Source organism: Rhinopithecus bieti, unplaced genomic scaffold, assembly GCF_001698545.2.
Source record: "Rhinopithecus bieti isolate Rb0 unplaced genomic scaffold, ASM169854v2 scaffold_1618, whole genome shotgun sequence".
Taxonomy (NCBI): Eukaryota; Metazoa; Chordata; class Mammalia; order Primates; family Cercopithecidae; genus Rhinopithecus; species Rhinopithecus bieti.
The window spans coordinates 596,081-611,174 of record NW_016803937.1 but is presented as its reverse complement, the minus strand read 5'-3'; the positions used below and the strand labels follow the sequence as shown (position 1 = coordinate 611,174).

Sequence of the window (15,094 nt, the reverse complement as noted above, 5' to 3'; positions counted from 1 at the left end):
TTTTTTTTTTTTTTTTTTTTTTGAGACAGAGTCTCACTCTGTCGCCCAGACTGGAGTGCAGTGGCGCGACCTGGGCTCACTGCAACCTCTGCCTCCCGGGTTTACGCCATTCTCCTGCCTCAGCCTCCTGAGTAGCTGGGACTACAGGCGCCACCACCGCACCCGGCTAGTTTTTTGTATTTTAAGTAGAGACAGGGTTTCCTCGTGTTAGCCAGGATGGTCTCGATCTCCTGACCTCGTGATCCGCCCGCCTCAGCCTCGCAAAGTGCTGGGATGACAGGCGTCAGCCGCGGCGCCCGGCCACCATTTTTTGAGGCTTATCAGATTTGCCATCAGGTCAAAGCCAAGTGCAAAGGAAATTCCCATTCTCTGGAAAGGGTGGCCTTCAAGGCCACGGAGCTGGAGTCCAGGCCACTCTGGGTGCCAGCCTGCAGCCTGTCATTTGTGGGCTGTACCGTGAGGCTGGAGGCCAGGAAATGGTGCTCTGTGCCTGCAGTGTGGGCACCTCAAACTGGCGCCTGCAGTGCCTGTCTCTTTACGGCCAGGAGCGGGCAGGTGAGCCCACCGCAGCTCACATGTGGACTGGGACCAGACGTGGCCCCCTCTGCAGCGGATCAGCCCCCAGCCACAGCCCTGAGCACCGCAGTCTGGAGCTGGGTTTGAACTCGCACCAGGTGGCAGTGGACCCCAGGTGTGGCTACCCATCCCTGTGGCTCTCAGACATCGGTGCAGAGGGGCCTGTCCTAGGAGGGTGACTGCCCGCATGTGGTCGAGGGGAGAGGATGTTCAGTCAGGCAGCTGGGAAGGGTGGCCTTGCTGTGTGACGGGCATCCACGGGTGTCCACGCCCTCCAGGGACGTCCTGCTCCGGGCGGTTAGCGCGCACGTCCTCCTTGCTCCCCGTGCAGTGACTAGAAAGCCTGTGTGGGGTTCTGGCAGTGGCACCCGCCTGCCAGCCCCTCCCAGGGCCTCTGCCCTCGGCCTGCAGCCCCTCCCCCACAGCCACGCTCCTACCCACCCGTTTGGGCTTTGGGTGGGCAGGCGGATGTAGACGCTGCTTGGAGGCGGTGGCCCTAGAGGGATCCACAGAAGGGGAAAAGGCCGAGTCACAGGAGACCATTCCTGCCGGGGAAAACCCATGGGGGGTGTGGGGTGGTGGCACCTCAGGGAGGGGCCCTCTGCTGTCCCAGCCAACATCTCATGACGATTCTGCACCCCCGCCCGCAGTGCCCCCGCCCTGCCCACCCGGCTGGACACACTGTGTTGTGGGCGGCTGGCTGCGCGTGACCCGCTGTGCACCTGCGCCTTGATGTGGGGGAGACCCTGCAGAGAGGGTCTCCTTCCGCCCTGCCCAGTGCCCTCCCTGCCTCATCCCTCCTCCCGCAGCCCCGCTCAGGGCGCCAAAGGGCTCCTGGCTGTGGGTCTGTCCGTCCTTGCGTCTGGGGGACGACCCCGCGCCGCCTCTGACCCGCCCGGCTCTGCGTTTGTCAGAGACCCCTGGTTCCGCACCAGGGTCCTCGTTCCCCACCAGGGTCCGGCCACGCGGTCTGCTGGGGGCGGGCCCGGGTTGTGGTTTGAGAGCCGGCCTGTCCGGACCTCCGCCTCCGGGCCGCCCTCCAGCCTTCCTGCCGCCGCCTTTCCAGTCTTGCCCAACCCGGTATTTCTGCGCTTGCCTCAGCCACCCGCGGAGCGCAGCCCGCCCTGCCTCCTCCCGGCCTCTGCGCCGCGGGACCTGGACCCCGCCCAGTCCGCAGGTCCCGCAGGTGCCCCCGGGCGTGTCTTCCTGGCCTGCGACCCCCGGGACAGCGCTGGGAGCGCGCGGCCCTGGCCGGGTCCCTGGTCCCTGGCCCCGTTCTCGGGGTGCAGCCTGTGCCGGGGGCTCCGGCCGTCACACCTCAGACCCAGAGCTGAGCGGAAGACGGGGCAGCGGCCGCTGGGAAGAAGGCAGCCCCGGGTCGGGGAGGAAGGCGGCGGGGGCGGAGTGGAGTCCACGGTGGGGCTGCTGCTTCCATCCTCCCCTGGGCGGGACACCGGATGCGTCGGGGAGCGGGAGGGAGCAGACGGCGGTCGGGGGCCAGGGAGAACACTCCTGTGCCTGGGGGCTCCGGCTCCCTCTGCTCACTCCCTCCTGCCGAACTTTTCCACTCAGCCATTTACCTCCTCAGGCACGGGCTGCCCTCATCGGCTGACCAGGTCCCGCCCCAGAGAACTGCGTGTGGCCCACGTGTGGACACACCTGTTCCCCATGCCAGGAGGGAGGGTCACTGGCTCTATCTGGGGATGGGGGATGGGGGCGAGGGCACCAGGCCGAGGGTGGAGAGCTTCTCGCTCTCCCCCTCTTTTCCTGGCCTTTTCCTCCATTCCCTCTGGCTCCTATTGTCCCCTCCCCCTTCCTCTTCCTCGGGTATGGTTGAGCAGGTCGTGCACTGCACAAGGACTCCCAGCAGAGGATGAGGACTGACATCAACCTGTCCTTCCCTCCCAACACTGTGCGTTCCCTAACCCTGCACGAAGGCACCCTACTCCCCTCCTCAAGATTCCCCACCCAGCATGGCTGGCAGTCCCAGCCCCAAGCCGCAGCTGGGCAGGTTGGGCAGAAGCACTGGGGAGGCCAGGCCTGGCCATGCTGAGTGTGGTGACTCGTCAGGGTTTGCACAAAACATCTTGGGCACCCAGCTGCAGGCCCCTCGGGACGTTTCCAATGAGGCTTCCCCAGGCCCCTCCCTGTGGCAGAAGAAGGGGCCCCCGGGCTGCTTTGTAGGTCTCAGCCTAGGGGAGGCCCCCAGAGATGCCCGAGCCAGGGAGGGGCCCAGCCCCCTCCCCGGGGCTGTGCTTGGCATGCAGAGGTTGTGGAGGGTCTTGAGTTTTTGTCCCCAGAAGAATGGCTGAGTGGACTCTGGAGAAAAGACAAACCCCCGCCCCGCTGCCGCTGCCCTGTCTCACACCAGTAAGAGTGCTCGTCAGCCTCCTGGCGGCAGGTGCTGCGGACTGCGACCACCTGAGCCAGGCAGTGACACTAATGCGCCTCAGGGCAGCCTTGGCACTGGAGCTGCTGTCATCCCACTTTACCCACAGGGAGAGCCACTCTCCTCCCTCCTTTTTCCATTCTGTGTTATTTACAAATCACCCTCCCGTGTGCCCCGCACCACTCTCAGCCCTAGTACACAGAGGGGGCTGCCACAGACGTGGCCCTCAAGGCGCTCAGGCCACCTTTAGGGGAGGGCTGCGAGGGGCTGCAATTTTTCTGAAACAGCCAAGCACCCCTGCAGAGAGACCTGTATCAGCCCAGCCTAAGGCAGAGACAACCCACATAGGAGCACCTGTCCTGCTGGGGATGCGGCGGGTTCTGCAGTGTCCTGGAAAAGGCTCTCCCCACAGCCTGACCCGACCTGTGAACGTGCGCTCATTTGGGAAAGGGGCTTTTGCTTTGATGTAATTAAGGAAAGGATCTTGAGATGCCCCATCCTGGGTTAAGACAGGTCCCACGTCCTGAGAAGGTGGGAGGGATTATCATTTAGACTGGACCCTAAATCCAACAACCCATGTCCTTATAAACCACAGAAGAGGATAAGACGGATACAGCAGAGAGGCCATGGGAGGAGCCGCAAGCCTGGGAAACCGAGGGCTAGAAGAGCCTCCAGGAGGACCCAACCTTGAACACACCTTGATATCAGACTCCCAGCTCCACGGCCTGGTGGAATAAACTTCTGCCATTTCACACTCCCCAGTTTGTGGTGCATGGTTAGCACAGCCCTAGGAAACCAGCACAGATAGTGAGCTCCCCGTCATAGGAGGTATGCAAGCAGAGGGTGGGTGGGCAGAGGCACTATAGGGAGGAGCAGCCCCGGGGACTCCAGCAATCTGTCTTTGATTCTTCCCAGACTGTTAACCCTGGAGCACGGCCTCCTCCACCTGCAGAGGCCCACGGCAGATAAGCCGAGAGCCACACAGTGGCCAAGAGCAGGTACTGGAGGGCCCAGGGGTCCCAGTGCTGCCTCAGCCCCACTCCACTTGGGGGCTTTTGTGTTCAGAGAGACTGAGGTTTTAAGCTTAGAGGACGCCTCTGTGGAACACATCTGCACTGCGGCAGGGGAGGAAAGGCTGGGGACACAGAAGCACCCTCCCTCCCGCCCTCACCCCGAAGCTGAGGGGACCAGGGTGGACAGATTCCCCCACCTTTGGTGTGGCCAGGGGCCCTGGGGACCCCAGGGGAACCCTCCTCAGGATGACATAAAACCCCCGGCATTCAAAACTTCCCGAGCTCTGGCCCCAGCTGTCCCCTTTCCAGGGAAACAAAGGCACCTCCAGCACCCCCACCCCAGCCAGCCTCACCGAGCAAGGAGGCCAAAGGCAGCTCCTGGCCCCACTTACATAAAGCTTCCTATGTGCGCTGTTCACACTTCACACCTCACACCTCACTTCTCACACCTCACTCCTCACACCTCACACCTCACTCCTCACACCTCACACTTCACTCCTCACACCTCACACTCCTTACACCTCACACCTCACACTTCACACCTCACTCCTCACACCTCACACCTCACTCCTCACTCCTCACCCCTCAAACCTCCTCACTCCTCACTCCTCCACCTCACCCCTCGCTCCTCACACCTCACTCCTCACTCCCACACCTCCTCATACCTAACTCCTCACCCCTCACACCTCACACCTCACATCTCAGTCCTCACATCTCCTCACCCCTCAAACCTCCTCACTCCTCACTCCTCACACCTCACACTTCACTCCTCACACCTCACATCTCCTTACACCTCACACCTCACACTTCACACCTCACTCCTCACACCTCACCCCTCACTCCTCACACCTCACTCCTCACACCTCACTCTTCACACCTCCTCACACCTCCCACCTCCTCATACCTCACTCCTCACACCTCACACTTCATTCCTCACTCCTCACACCTCACACCTCACTCCTCCTCACACCTTCTCACACCTTCTCACACCTCACTCCTCACTCCTCACATCTCACTCCTCACACCTCACTCCTCACACTTCACACCTCACTCCTCACTCCTCACACCTCACTCCTCACCCCTCACACCTCACACCTCACATCTCACTCCTCACATCTCCTCACACCTCAAACCTCCTCACACCTCACTCCTCACACTTCACCCCTCGCTCCTCACACCTCACTCCTCACTCCCACACCTCCTCACACCTCACTCCTCACACCTCACACCTCCTCACACCTCCTCACACCTCACACCTCCTCACACCTCAACCCTCACACCTCACCCCTCGCTCCTCACCCCTCACTCCTCACTCCTCACACCTCACACCTCATTCCTCACACCTCACTCCTCACACCTCATTCCTCACTCCTCACACCTCACTCCTCCTCACACCTCCTCACACCTCACTCCTCACTCCTCACACCTCACACCTCACTCCTCACACCTCCTCACACCTCCCACCTCCTCACACCTTACACCTCACTCCTCACTCTTCACACCTCCCACCTCCTCACACCTCACTCCTCAGACCTCACACCTTAGACCTTACACCTCACTCCTCACACCTCCTCACACCTCACTCCTCACACCTCACACCTCACTCCTGACAACTCACACCTCACACCTCCTCACACCTCATATCTCACTCCTGACACTTCACACCTCACTCCTCACACTGCACTCCTCATACCTCACTCTTCACACCTCCTCACACCTCCCATCTCCTACCTCACTCCTCACACCTCACTCCTCACACCTCCTCACACCTCACTCTTCCCTCCTCACATCTCACTCCTCATACCTCACTCCTCATACCTCACTCCTCACTCCTCACACCTCATTCCTCACACTTCACTCTTCACACCTCTTCACACCTCCCACCTCCTCATACCTCACTCCTCACACCTCGCTCCTCCTCACATCTCACTCCTCACACCTCATTCCTCACTCCTCACATCTCACACCTCACTCCTCAAACCTCACTCCTCACACCTCACCCCTCCTCACACCTCACTCCTCACACCTCACCCCTCCTCACACCTCACTCCTCACACCTCCTCACACCTCACTTTTCCCTCCTCACATCTCACTCCTCACACCTCACTCCTCACTCCTCATACCTCACTCCTCACTCCTCACACCTCACTCATCACACCTCACTCCTCCCACCTCACACCTCACTCCTCACTCCTCACACCCTCCACCTCCTCATACCTCACTCCTCATACCTTACACCTCATTCCTCACTCCTCACACCTCACTCCTCACACCTCACTCCTCAAACTTCACTCCTCCTCACACCTCCTCACACCTCACTCCTCACTCCTCACATCTCACTCCTCACACCTCACTTCTCACTCCTCACACCTCACTCCTCACTCCTCACTCCTCACATCTCACACCTCACTCCTCAAACCTCACTCCTCACACCTCACCCCTCCTCACACCTCACTCCTCACACCTCACCCCTCCTCACACCTCACTCCTCACACCTCCTCACACCTCACTTTTCCCTCCTCACATCTCACTCCTCACACCTCACTCCTCACTCCTCATACCTCACTCCTCACTCCTCACACCTCACTCATCACACCTCACTCCTCCCACCTCACACCTCACTCCTCACTCCTCACACCCTCCACCTCCTCATACCTCACTCCTCATACCTTACACCTCATTCCTCACTCCTCACACCTCACTCCTCACACCTCACTCCTCAAACTTCACTCCTCCTCACACCTCCTCACACCTCACTCCTCACTCCTCGCATCTCACTCCTCACACCTCACTCCTCACTCCTCACACCTCACTCCTCACACCTCACTCCTCAAACTTCACTCCTCCTCACACCTCCTCACACCTCACTCCTCACTCCTCGCATCTCACTCCTCACACCTCACTCCTCACACCTCACACCTCACTCCTGACACCTCACTCCTCAAACTTCACTCCTCCTCACACCTCCTCACACCTCACTCCTCACTCCTCACATCTCACTCCTCACACCTCACTTCTCACTCCTCACACCTCACACCTCACTCCTCACTCCTCACATCTCACACCTCACTCCTCACCCCTCATACCTCACACCTCACTCCTCACATCTTCTCACACCTCACACCTCCTCACACCTCACTCCTCCCACCTCACCCCTCTCTCCTGACATCTCACTCCTGACTCCTCACACCTCACTCCTCACACCTTACACCTCACTCCCCACCCCTCACACCTCCTCACACCTCACTTCTCACTCCTCACACCTCAAACCTCACTCCTCACACCTCACATCTCCTCACACCTCCTCACACCTCACACCTCCTCACACCTCACTCCTCACACCTCACCCCTCGCTCCTCGCACCTCACTCTTCACTCCTCACACCTCACTCACTCCTCACACCTCACACCTCACACCTCACTCCTCACTCCTCTCTCCTCACACCTCACTCCTCACATGTCCCATCTCCTCATACCTCACTCCTCACACCTCACTCCTCACTCCTCACACCTCACACCTCACTCCTCATACCTCACACCTCACTCCTCACACCACACTCCTCACTCTTCACACTTCACTGCTCCTCACACCTCCCACCTCCTCACACCTCACTCCTCAGACCTCACACCTCAGACCTTACACCTCATACCTCCCACCTCCTCACACCTCACTCCTCAGACCTCACACCTCACTCCTGACACCTCACACCTCCTCACACCTCATATCTCACACCTCACTCCTCACACCTCACTCCTCACACCTCACATCTCCTCACACCTCACTCTTGACTCCTCACACCTCCTCACACCTCATATCTCACACCTCACTCCTCACACCTCACTCCTCACACCTCACATCTCCTCACACCTCACTCCTGACTCCTCACACCTCACTCCTCACACCTCCTCACACCTCCAACTCAGACTTTTTAGCTTGAACTTTTTCTCAATAAAACCACAGAAGCTTGGGCCAGGCGCAGTGACTCACGCCTGTAATCCCAGCATTTTGGGAGGCCAAGGCGGGCAGATCACAAGGTCAGGAGATTGAGACCATCTCGGCTAATACAGTGAAACCCTGTCTCTACTAAATTTACAAAAAATTAGCCAGGTGGGCACCTGTAGTCCCAGCTACTCGAGAGGCTGAGGCAGGAGAATGGTGTGAACCCGAGAAGCCAAGCTTGTAGTGAGCCGAGATTGCGCCACTGCACTCCAGACTGGGCAACAGAGCGAGACATTACCTCAGAAAACAACAACAACAACAACAACAACAACAAAAACCACAGAAGTCCAACAGAGACCTGAAGACCTGCTTCCCCATCTCCTCTGGGACCTCTCCCACCTGGGTGAAGAGGGCACATGAGCCTCACCTGATCTTGATCATCTCAGCTAAAACACTGAACCACCTTCAGCACCCACCAGCAGGGGACGGAGCAGAACTGTATAGGGTACAAAAGCGCCCTGCCACTATCAGGTCCAGATGAAAACCTACAAGTTGAATCAGCAAGGTGCGGACAGATACGCAAGCAGAAACCCTCTTATAGGAGGTTCAAGTCTGGTCACAATGGCTCACTCCTATAATCCCAGCACTTTGGGAGGCCAAGTCAAGCAGATCACTTGAGGTCAGGAGCCGCAGACCAGCCTGGCCAATATGGCAAAACCCCGTCTGTACTAAAAGTACAAAAATTAGCCATGCATGGTGGTGGGTGCCTGTAATCCCAGCTACTCGGGAGGCTGAGACAGGAGAATCGCTTGAACCTGGGAGGTGGAGGTTCCAGTAAGCTGAGATGGTGCCATTGTACTCCAGCTTGGGTGACAGCGACACCCTGTCTCAAAAAAAAAAAAAAAAAAAAAAAAAGTTTGAGAATGTCAGACAAGGCAGCACCCTGGGCAGGTGCTCAGGTTGGGCAGAGTCTCTCTCGGGGGAGGGGAGTAACAGGACGGAGCTCCCCGAGGGCTCCTTGCGTGTCCGTGTCCTGATGCACAGGAGGTGGGGGCTGTGGGGACCAGAGAAGGAAGTGCCCCAGCTGGGCACTTCCCGAGAAGGAAGTGGTGCCGGAATTTCCCTCAGGTGTGGCCTCAGGTATAAGAGCGGCTGCTGCCAGGTTCATGGCCAGGTGCAACTGTGGGATTGCCGCCAGGTGTGCAGGCCGCTCCAAGCCCGGCCTGCCCTGCTGCCACCACCATGACAGTGAGCCTCTCCACATGCCACTTGGATGGTTGCCACTTGGATGGTTGCCACTTGGATGGCACAGCCTGGCCTGGAAGGGCTGGGGTGGGGTTCTCTGAACCCTGGGATGAGGGTGTTGGGATGGGCTCTGGGAAACCCCTCAGTCTGGGGGTAGGGGGAGGCAGTTACAGATCCTTGGAGCCCTGGCATGCTGGGTGTCTTGGGCTAAAGGGCTAGCCTCTCTGGACTTCAGTTTCCCCATCTATAGAGGAAGGGCTGTACTCCATCTTTCCCCTGGGAACAAGGAAAGCTGAGGTGGAAGTGAGGTGCCCCCTGCCCTGGGCATCCCCTAACCACCCACCTGCCTGTTTCACCAGCTCCTCCCTGGCCTCCTGTTTCTGACCTGGTTGCATGCATGCCTGGCCCACCATGACCCCTTCCTCAGGGGGCACCCCCACACTCATGGGACCCCACGCTGCTACTCAGCTGAGGAACTGCCCCTTGGCCAGGCACCCCCACACCTGCTGGCTCGAGGTGCCAAGTGGGGGCAGGCTTTGCCTGTAGCCCTGGTGTCCAGCCTGGAGGCAGCAAGCCACAGGAGGAGGCATGAGAGGCCCTCAGCTGCGACCCAGTGCCCGGTGCTGCAGCCAGAGGAGGTGTTGGAGGCAGACACCCACCAGCGCTCCATCTCACCCTGGAGATACCGGTGAGGACCTGGGGATCCTGCTGTGGCGCGGGCTGCCCCTCCCCTGACAGGGCCCTGCCTGGAGAGCTCCCTGGGCCTTGGTGGTTCGCCCCTGTCAAGTGGGCGTGGCCACCGGAGCTCCGTCCCTCCGGCCCTGCTGACCTGGGTGGCTGAGCTGCTTCTTACGGTCGTGCCCTGCCTGCCACTGTCCTTGGTAGCCAGGATCCCCTGGGGAAATTCTGGGCCCCTCACCTGAGCTCCTGCAGAAGTGGGGCTGGGTGGTGAAGTGGGAGGAAGGCTTTAGAGGCCTCCGGCCCCTGCTCTGTGCTCTTGGAGCACCCTGGGGACACATGGATTACCACCACTTACAAGCCCGACTGCACGCCAGGCCCGTGTGGTATGGCCCTCACTGCCTCAGGTCCCATCCTGAGCACTCGGGGAGGGAACCTGAGGGGAGAGGAGCCTCAAGGAGGCAAGGGCCAGAGACTCACTGTGCGCCCCGTCCCGCAGTGTGGACACAGACGAGGACCGCTATCCACAAAAGCTGGCCTTCGCCGAGTGCCTGTGCAGAGGCTGCATCGACCCACGGACAGGCCGCGAGACAGCCGCGCTCAACTCCGTGCGGCTCCTCCAGAGCCTGCTGGTGTTGCGCCGCCGGCCCTGCTCCCGCGACGTCTCGGGACTCCCCACGCCTGGGGCCTTCGCCTTCCACACCGAGTTCATTCGCGTGCCTGTCGGCTGCACCTGCGTGCTGCCCCGGTCAGTGTGACCGCCGAGGCCGTGGAGCCCCTAGACTGGACACATGGGCTCCCCAGAGGGCACCCCCTATTTATGTGTATTTATTGTTATTTATATGCCTACCCCAACACTACCCTTGGGGTCCAGGCATCCCCCGTGTCTGGAGGACGGCCCCCCACTGTTCTTTCCATCTCCAGCCTCAGTAGTTGGGGGTAGAAGGAGCTCAGCACCTCTTCCAGCCCTTAAAGCCACAGAAAAGGCGTCACACGGTCACCTGTACCTTGGCTCCCCGCCCCGCTCCCGGCTTCCCTCACCCTATCACTGACCTCAGGACCCCCAGGCTCCAACCTCCTTGGAAGTACCTGTTTCTTCAACAATTATTTTAGCGTACGTTTGTTATTAAACTGATGAACACATCCCCGAGGCCAACATTCACTGCGACCTTCTCCTGCTCAGCCCTGGCCCAGGCCACCCACGGACCCAATTCTGGGGCATCCTTCCAGAAAGGTCTATGCAGCAGCGAGCAGTGCATGCAGGTGGGACTGAGCTCTAGCATGGGGGAGCACAGGTGTCCCTGCTCTGCCCACGGTGTCTCCCTGGAGGATACCCCTGGGAACAGGAGTGAGCCGACTTCCCCAGGCAGAGCCTTGAGCCCTGTGCTTTGTAACAATGTGAGCGCCTGGGGCACCATCTCGGCCCCCAGGCGAAAGTCTCCGAGGATGAACTGCAGGGCTGTCAGCTCAAGGCAGGGCCCCAGCCTCTGTGGGTCGGATCAACAGCCAAGACCCAGGCGCCCTCCCTAAAGGTGAACTAGCCAGGCTCTGGGGCCCAGGCTCTGCTGGAGATTTTAGTTAAGGGACCCTGGGGTGAGCAGCCTCAGTCGTGGAAAAGGGGCCCAGGCCTGTGACAGTCTCAGGGTCTCAGTCTCTCGGCCCCCAGCCCTGAGGGCCGACATTGCCATGGGGCTGCTGGGCAGTTGTTAGCCCCTCCTCTGCCTGGCCCCCTGGCTCACCCACCTACCATGTCCAGGTGCCTGGAAATGGGGGTGGGGGACTCCACTCAGACCCCCAGAGGAGGAGGTCTCAGGGAAGACTTCCTGGAGGTGGTGGCCTTTGTCCAGGAGGTAGAATTTTCATTCAACACATTTCTTTTCTTTTTTGAGAAAGGGTCTCGCTCTGTTGCCCAGGCTGGAGTGTAGTGGCGTGACTTCAGCGCACTGCAACCCCCACCTTCTAGGTTCAAGCGATTCTCCCAGCTCAGCTTCCCAGTACAGGCGTGCGCCACTACACCCAACTAATATTTGTATTTTTAGTAGAGGCGGGGTTTCGCCATGTTGGCCAGGTTGGTCTCGAACTCCTCAGCTCAAGTGATCCTCCCACCTCGGCCTCCCAGACTGCTGAGATTATAGGCATGAGCCACCACACCCAGCCATATTGAGTTTCTACTAGGCGCCTGGCACTGGGAACAGGCTGAGAACAAAATGGTCAAAATCCCTCCTGCCTCCATGGTGACTGATGGAACAAGTGGTGTTTAGTCTGTGAATGAGTCCAGGACAGAGGCTGTGGGGGAGGGGCTGCGGTTCTAAGCAGAGGGTCAGGGAGGCCTCGAAGACCTGAAGGGGAGGAGGAAGGAGCCAGGCAGCCATGCAGGGAATAGCTCCAGGCAGCAGGAAGAGCCCATGCAAAGGCCCTGAGAAGACACACGCTGGGTGTGTCCAAGGGTCAGAGAGTGGCCTGTGTGGCTGACACCAAGTGAGAGGGGGACGGCGGGGGCGGGGCAGGGCGCTGGGTGCAGACTGTGTCTGCCATGGGGCCATCAGAAGCTTGTGGCTGTCACTGAAGGGAGCTGAGCCTGTGGGTTCGGAGCTGGAGGCACTGGGGTGGGGCTTTGGGTTTCAATGGCAGCGACAGGAATGTTTCTGGGGTGAGGGAAGAGCGGGAGATGGCAGGTGGCCTGGGTGGGGATGGCCCATGTAGCTGGGGTCTGGATTTGGGCCAGGATTGGGCGTGGGGATGTGGGGGTTTCAAGGGTGACCTGAAGCTTGGTGATCTGGGGGGATAGCTGAGACGAGGCTGGATTGAGATGTCTGCATGGTGCTGAGTGTTGGCTGGTGGGGGGCGGATTCTGAAAGCCCCGGGAACAGAAGTCCCTGGCTCTGAAGTGTGAGTTGCTGGGAGAGCAGGTGGGTAAGCAGCAGGCAAGGGCTTCTCCAGCCTCAGGAGAGTGGGTGCCTTGGTGAGAGCCCAGCGGCGGGGGATGTGGCTGATGCACGGCAAAGCTTTGAGGGCACCCGGCTGGGGTGGTGGTGAGGACCTGTGGGCAGGTGCATGTGCAGCCAGCCACAGCCTCCACACAAGTGAGGAGCAGGAGTGTCCAGAAGCCCCCTACAACTTGGCCTGAGTGTCCTGGGCAGCTGGAGAGCCCTCTAGCATCAGTGTGGGGGGAAAACAAGGGTGCATCCGCCACCAGCCTCACCCCAGTTTCTACAGAAAAGAGGCGCAAGGTAGAGGCTCACCACATGGCTCCCGCCCTGTTCCCTTTTCACTTAATGCCTCTGGAATCCAAGCCCCTTAGGGAGGCGCTAGGTGTGGAGGGCCTGCAGGGCCTGGGAGAGCTATCAAGGGAGGACTCCGTTACCTCCTCCAGGCCTGGGAGGACCTTTCTAGGGAGGCACACACCTGGAATTTCCAGGTACTATATTTCGTGGAATATATGGTACCTGGGATTTCATGTGCTGCTGACAAGGAAGGCGATGCTGATGCTAATGAAACTGGAATGCGACCCGGCCGGCAGGAAACGGGGCGCCTGCCCAGGCCTCAGGAACCATCGCTACCCCGGACCCACCCACCGGCCCCAGGCAGAGGCTCAGGCTCACGCTCAGGCTCCGGGCTTTGCTGTGTTTATTGCTGGCGGGCGCCCGGGCGGGAGGGCAGGTCTGGGGTGAAGTCACACGACCTCGTCGGTCACCGGGATGGGGTTGGCCTGGGGACCTCCCGGGGGTCCCCCCGCCGCCGCCGCCTCCTCGTCGCTGGGCTTCTTGCGGGCCTCGGCCGGGGGCCGCGGCGGGGGGTTGGTGGGCGGCTGCTTGATGGTGCCTCCGATCTGCGGCCGCTCCCGGGGCTTGGGCTCGATCGGTGTCCACTGCTCACCACGCACGGCCGCCTGCGGGGCACGGAGGGGTTGGGCCCCGCGCCCCAAAGCCGGCCCTCCCTCCCTGGAGGCCCACCCCACCAGGGGCCCCGGGACAGGCTCAAATCTGAATCCCACGCGGGATGGTGTGACTGCCGCTCAGAGAAGTGACGGCCGGAGGCCACACAGCCAGGACCTGGGTTGGCCTGACACCAACCCAAGCTATTTCTTCATGCCAGGAGTAGGGCAGGAACCCCTGGGCTTCTGGAAGATCCCCTGGTGGACACTCCCAGATGCAAATTTCAGCACCTAAATTCTCCTCCCAAGGCGCCAAGGCAGGGAGCCAAGGGCAGGGAGGACGCCTGAGGTCCAGCAGGAGGGGTGGCCCAGGACAGTAGCAGGCCCGGCTCCGTCTGGTGGGTGCCATTCACCCACCTTGGCCGGCAGCCCCCCAAGGATGCCCAGGCATTTCTGCACATGGGGGTCAGGGGCAGAGCTTGAAGAACGCAGGATTCCACTGGCTGACTAAAAATACAGACTCCTGGGCCCATGCCCGGAGGTTCCACTGCAACAGGTCAAGTGGACCCGGGAGTGTGTGCTTTTCATCTTCTATTCCACAATATCCGGTAGAAAAATATGTCACATCATATCCGTCATGAAGCAGAAAGAGAAATGGGACATCTGTGATCCTACCTAACTCCAAAACGGAAATATTCCATCCTGAAGAGCAAAACTATAATAAGGGTGATAGAAGAAAATGCAGGAACGTGAACACAGGACCTAGGGCCAGGGAAAGGTGTTTTTACAAAGCACAGACCACAGAGCAAGTAAACAGGGAAACTTCTGTTCTTCAGTGCAGTGAAGGGCCTCACGGACCAAGTTAACAGACCCTTAGCAGAAAGCAGGAAGGCATTCACAGTGTCGAAAGGCTGCGAAGGCTCAGTAGCTAAAATAATACGTGAAATTCCTGCAACTTAAGAAAAAGACAAAAACCACAAGAGAAAAATGGACAAAGAGTATGAACAGGCAACTCAAGGGAGAAGAAGCTCCAGCAGCGCAAATCCACAGCCAGAGAAGAGCGAGTCCAAGCTCCGCACAGCCGGCCTCGTGCTGTGGAACTGCCAAGCGTGGGAGAAAGCGCTGTGCGCCAGGTGGGGGCGATGGGGCCGGCACGGCTGGTGGTAGGTTGTCTGCTGGGGAGCAGCTGAGCCCATGCCTGACCCAGCAATTCCTCTCTGGGTTTAGCACAAGGAATTCCTACTGAGGTCTCCAGGAGCGGCTAGCTGTATGTGGTAGCAGGGAGCCAGGGGGCATGTGGTGGCTCCCGGAGAACAAAGCAACAGCCCAGATGAGCGCTTGGCAAGAGGAAAGGACTCTAAAGGAGAGCCCTGAGAGGCT

The 15,094-nt window shown here is 59.7% G+C and overlaps 2 protein-coding genes across 2 annotated transcripts in view; one reads left to right on the top strand and one right to left on the bottom strand.

Annotated features, from left to right (window-relative positions):
- Positions 1-9,091: 9,091 nt before the first annotated feature.
- Positions 9,092-10,971, top strand: IL17C (interleukin 17C). The gene is made up of 3 exons (XM_017859834.1): positions 9,092-9,165; positions 9,522-9,850; positions 10,340-10,971. The coding sequence occupies exons 1-3, from the start codon at positions 9,160-9,162 to the stop codon at positions 10,596-10,598; spliced, it is 594 nt and encodes a 197-aa protein (XP_017715323.1). The 5' UTR covers positions 9,092-9,159; the 3' UTR covers positions 10,599-10,971.
- Positions 10,972-13,450: 2,479 nt separating this feature from the next.
- CYBA (cytochrome b-245 alpha chain) overlaps positions 13,451-15,094 on the bottom strand; it is a 10,914-nt gene continuing 9,270 nt past the window's right edge. Inside the window, exon 6 of the mRNA XM_017859823.1 lies at positions 13,451-13,729. Within this exon, the coding sequence (XP_017715312.1) occupies positions 13,514-13,729 (216 nt within the window). The 3' untranslated portion in view covers positions 13,451-13,513. The remainder of the gene's footprint in view (positions 13,730-15,094) is intronic.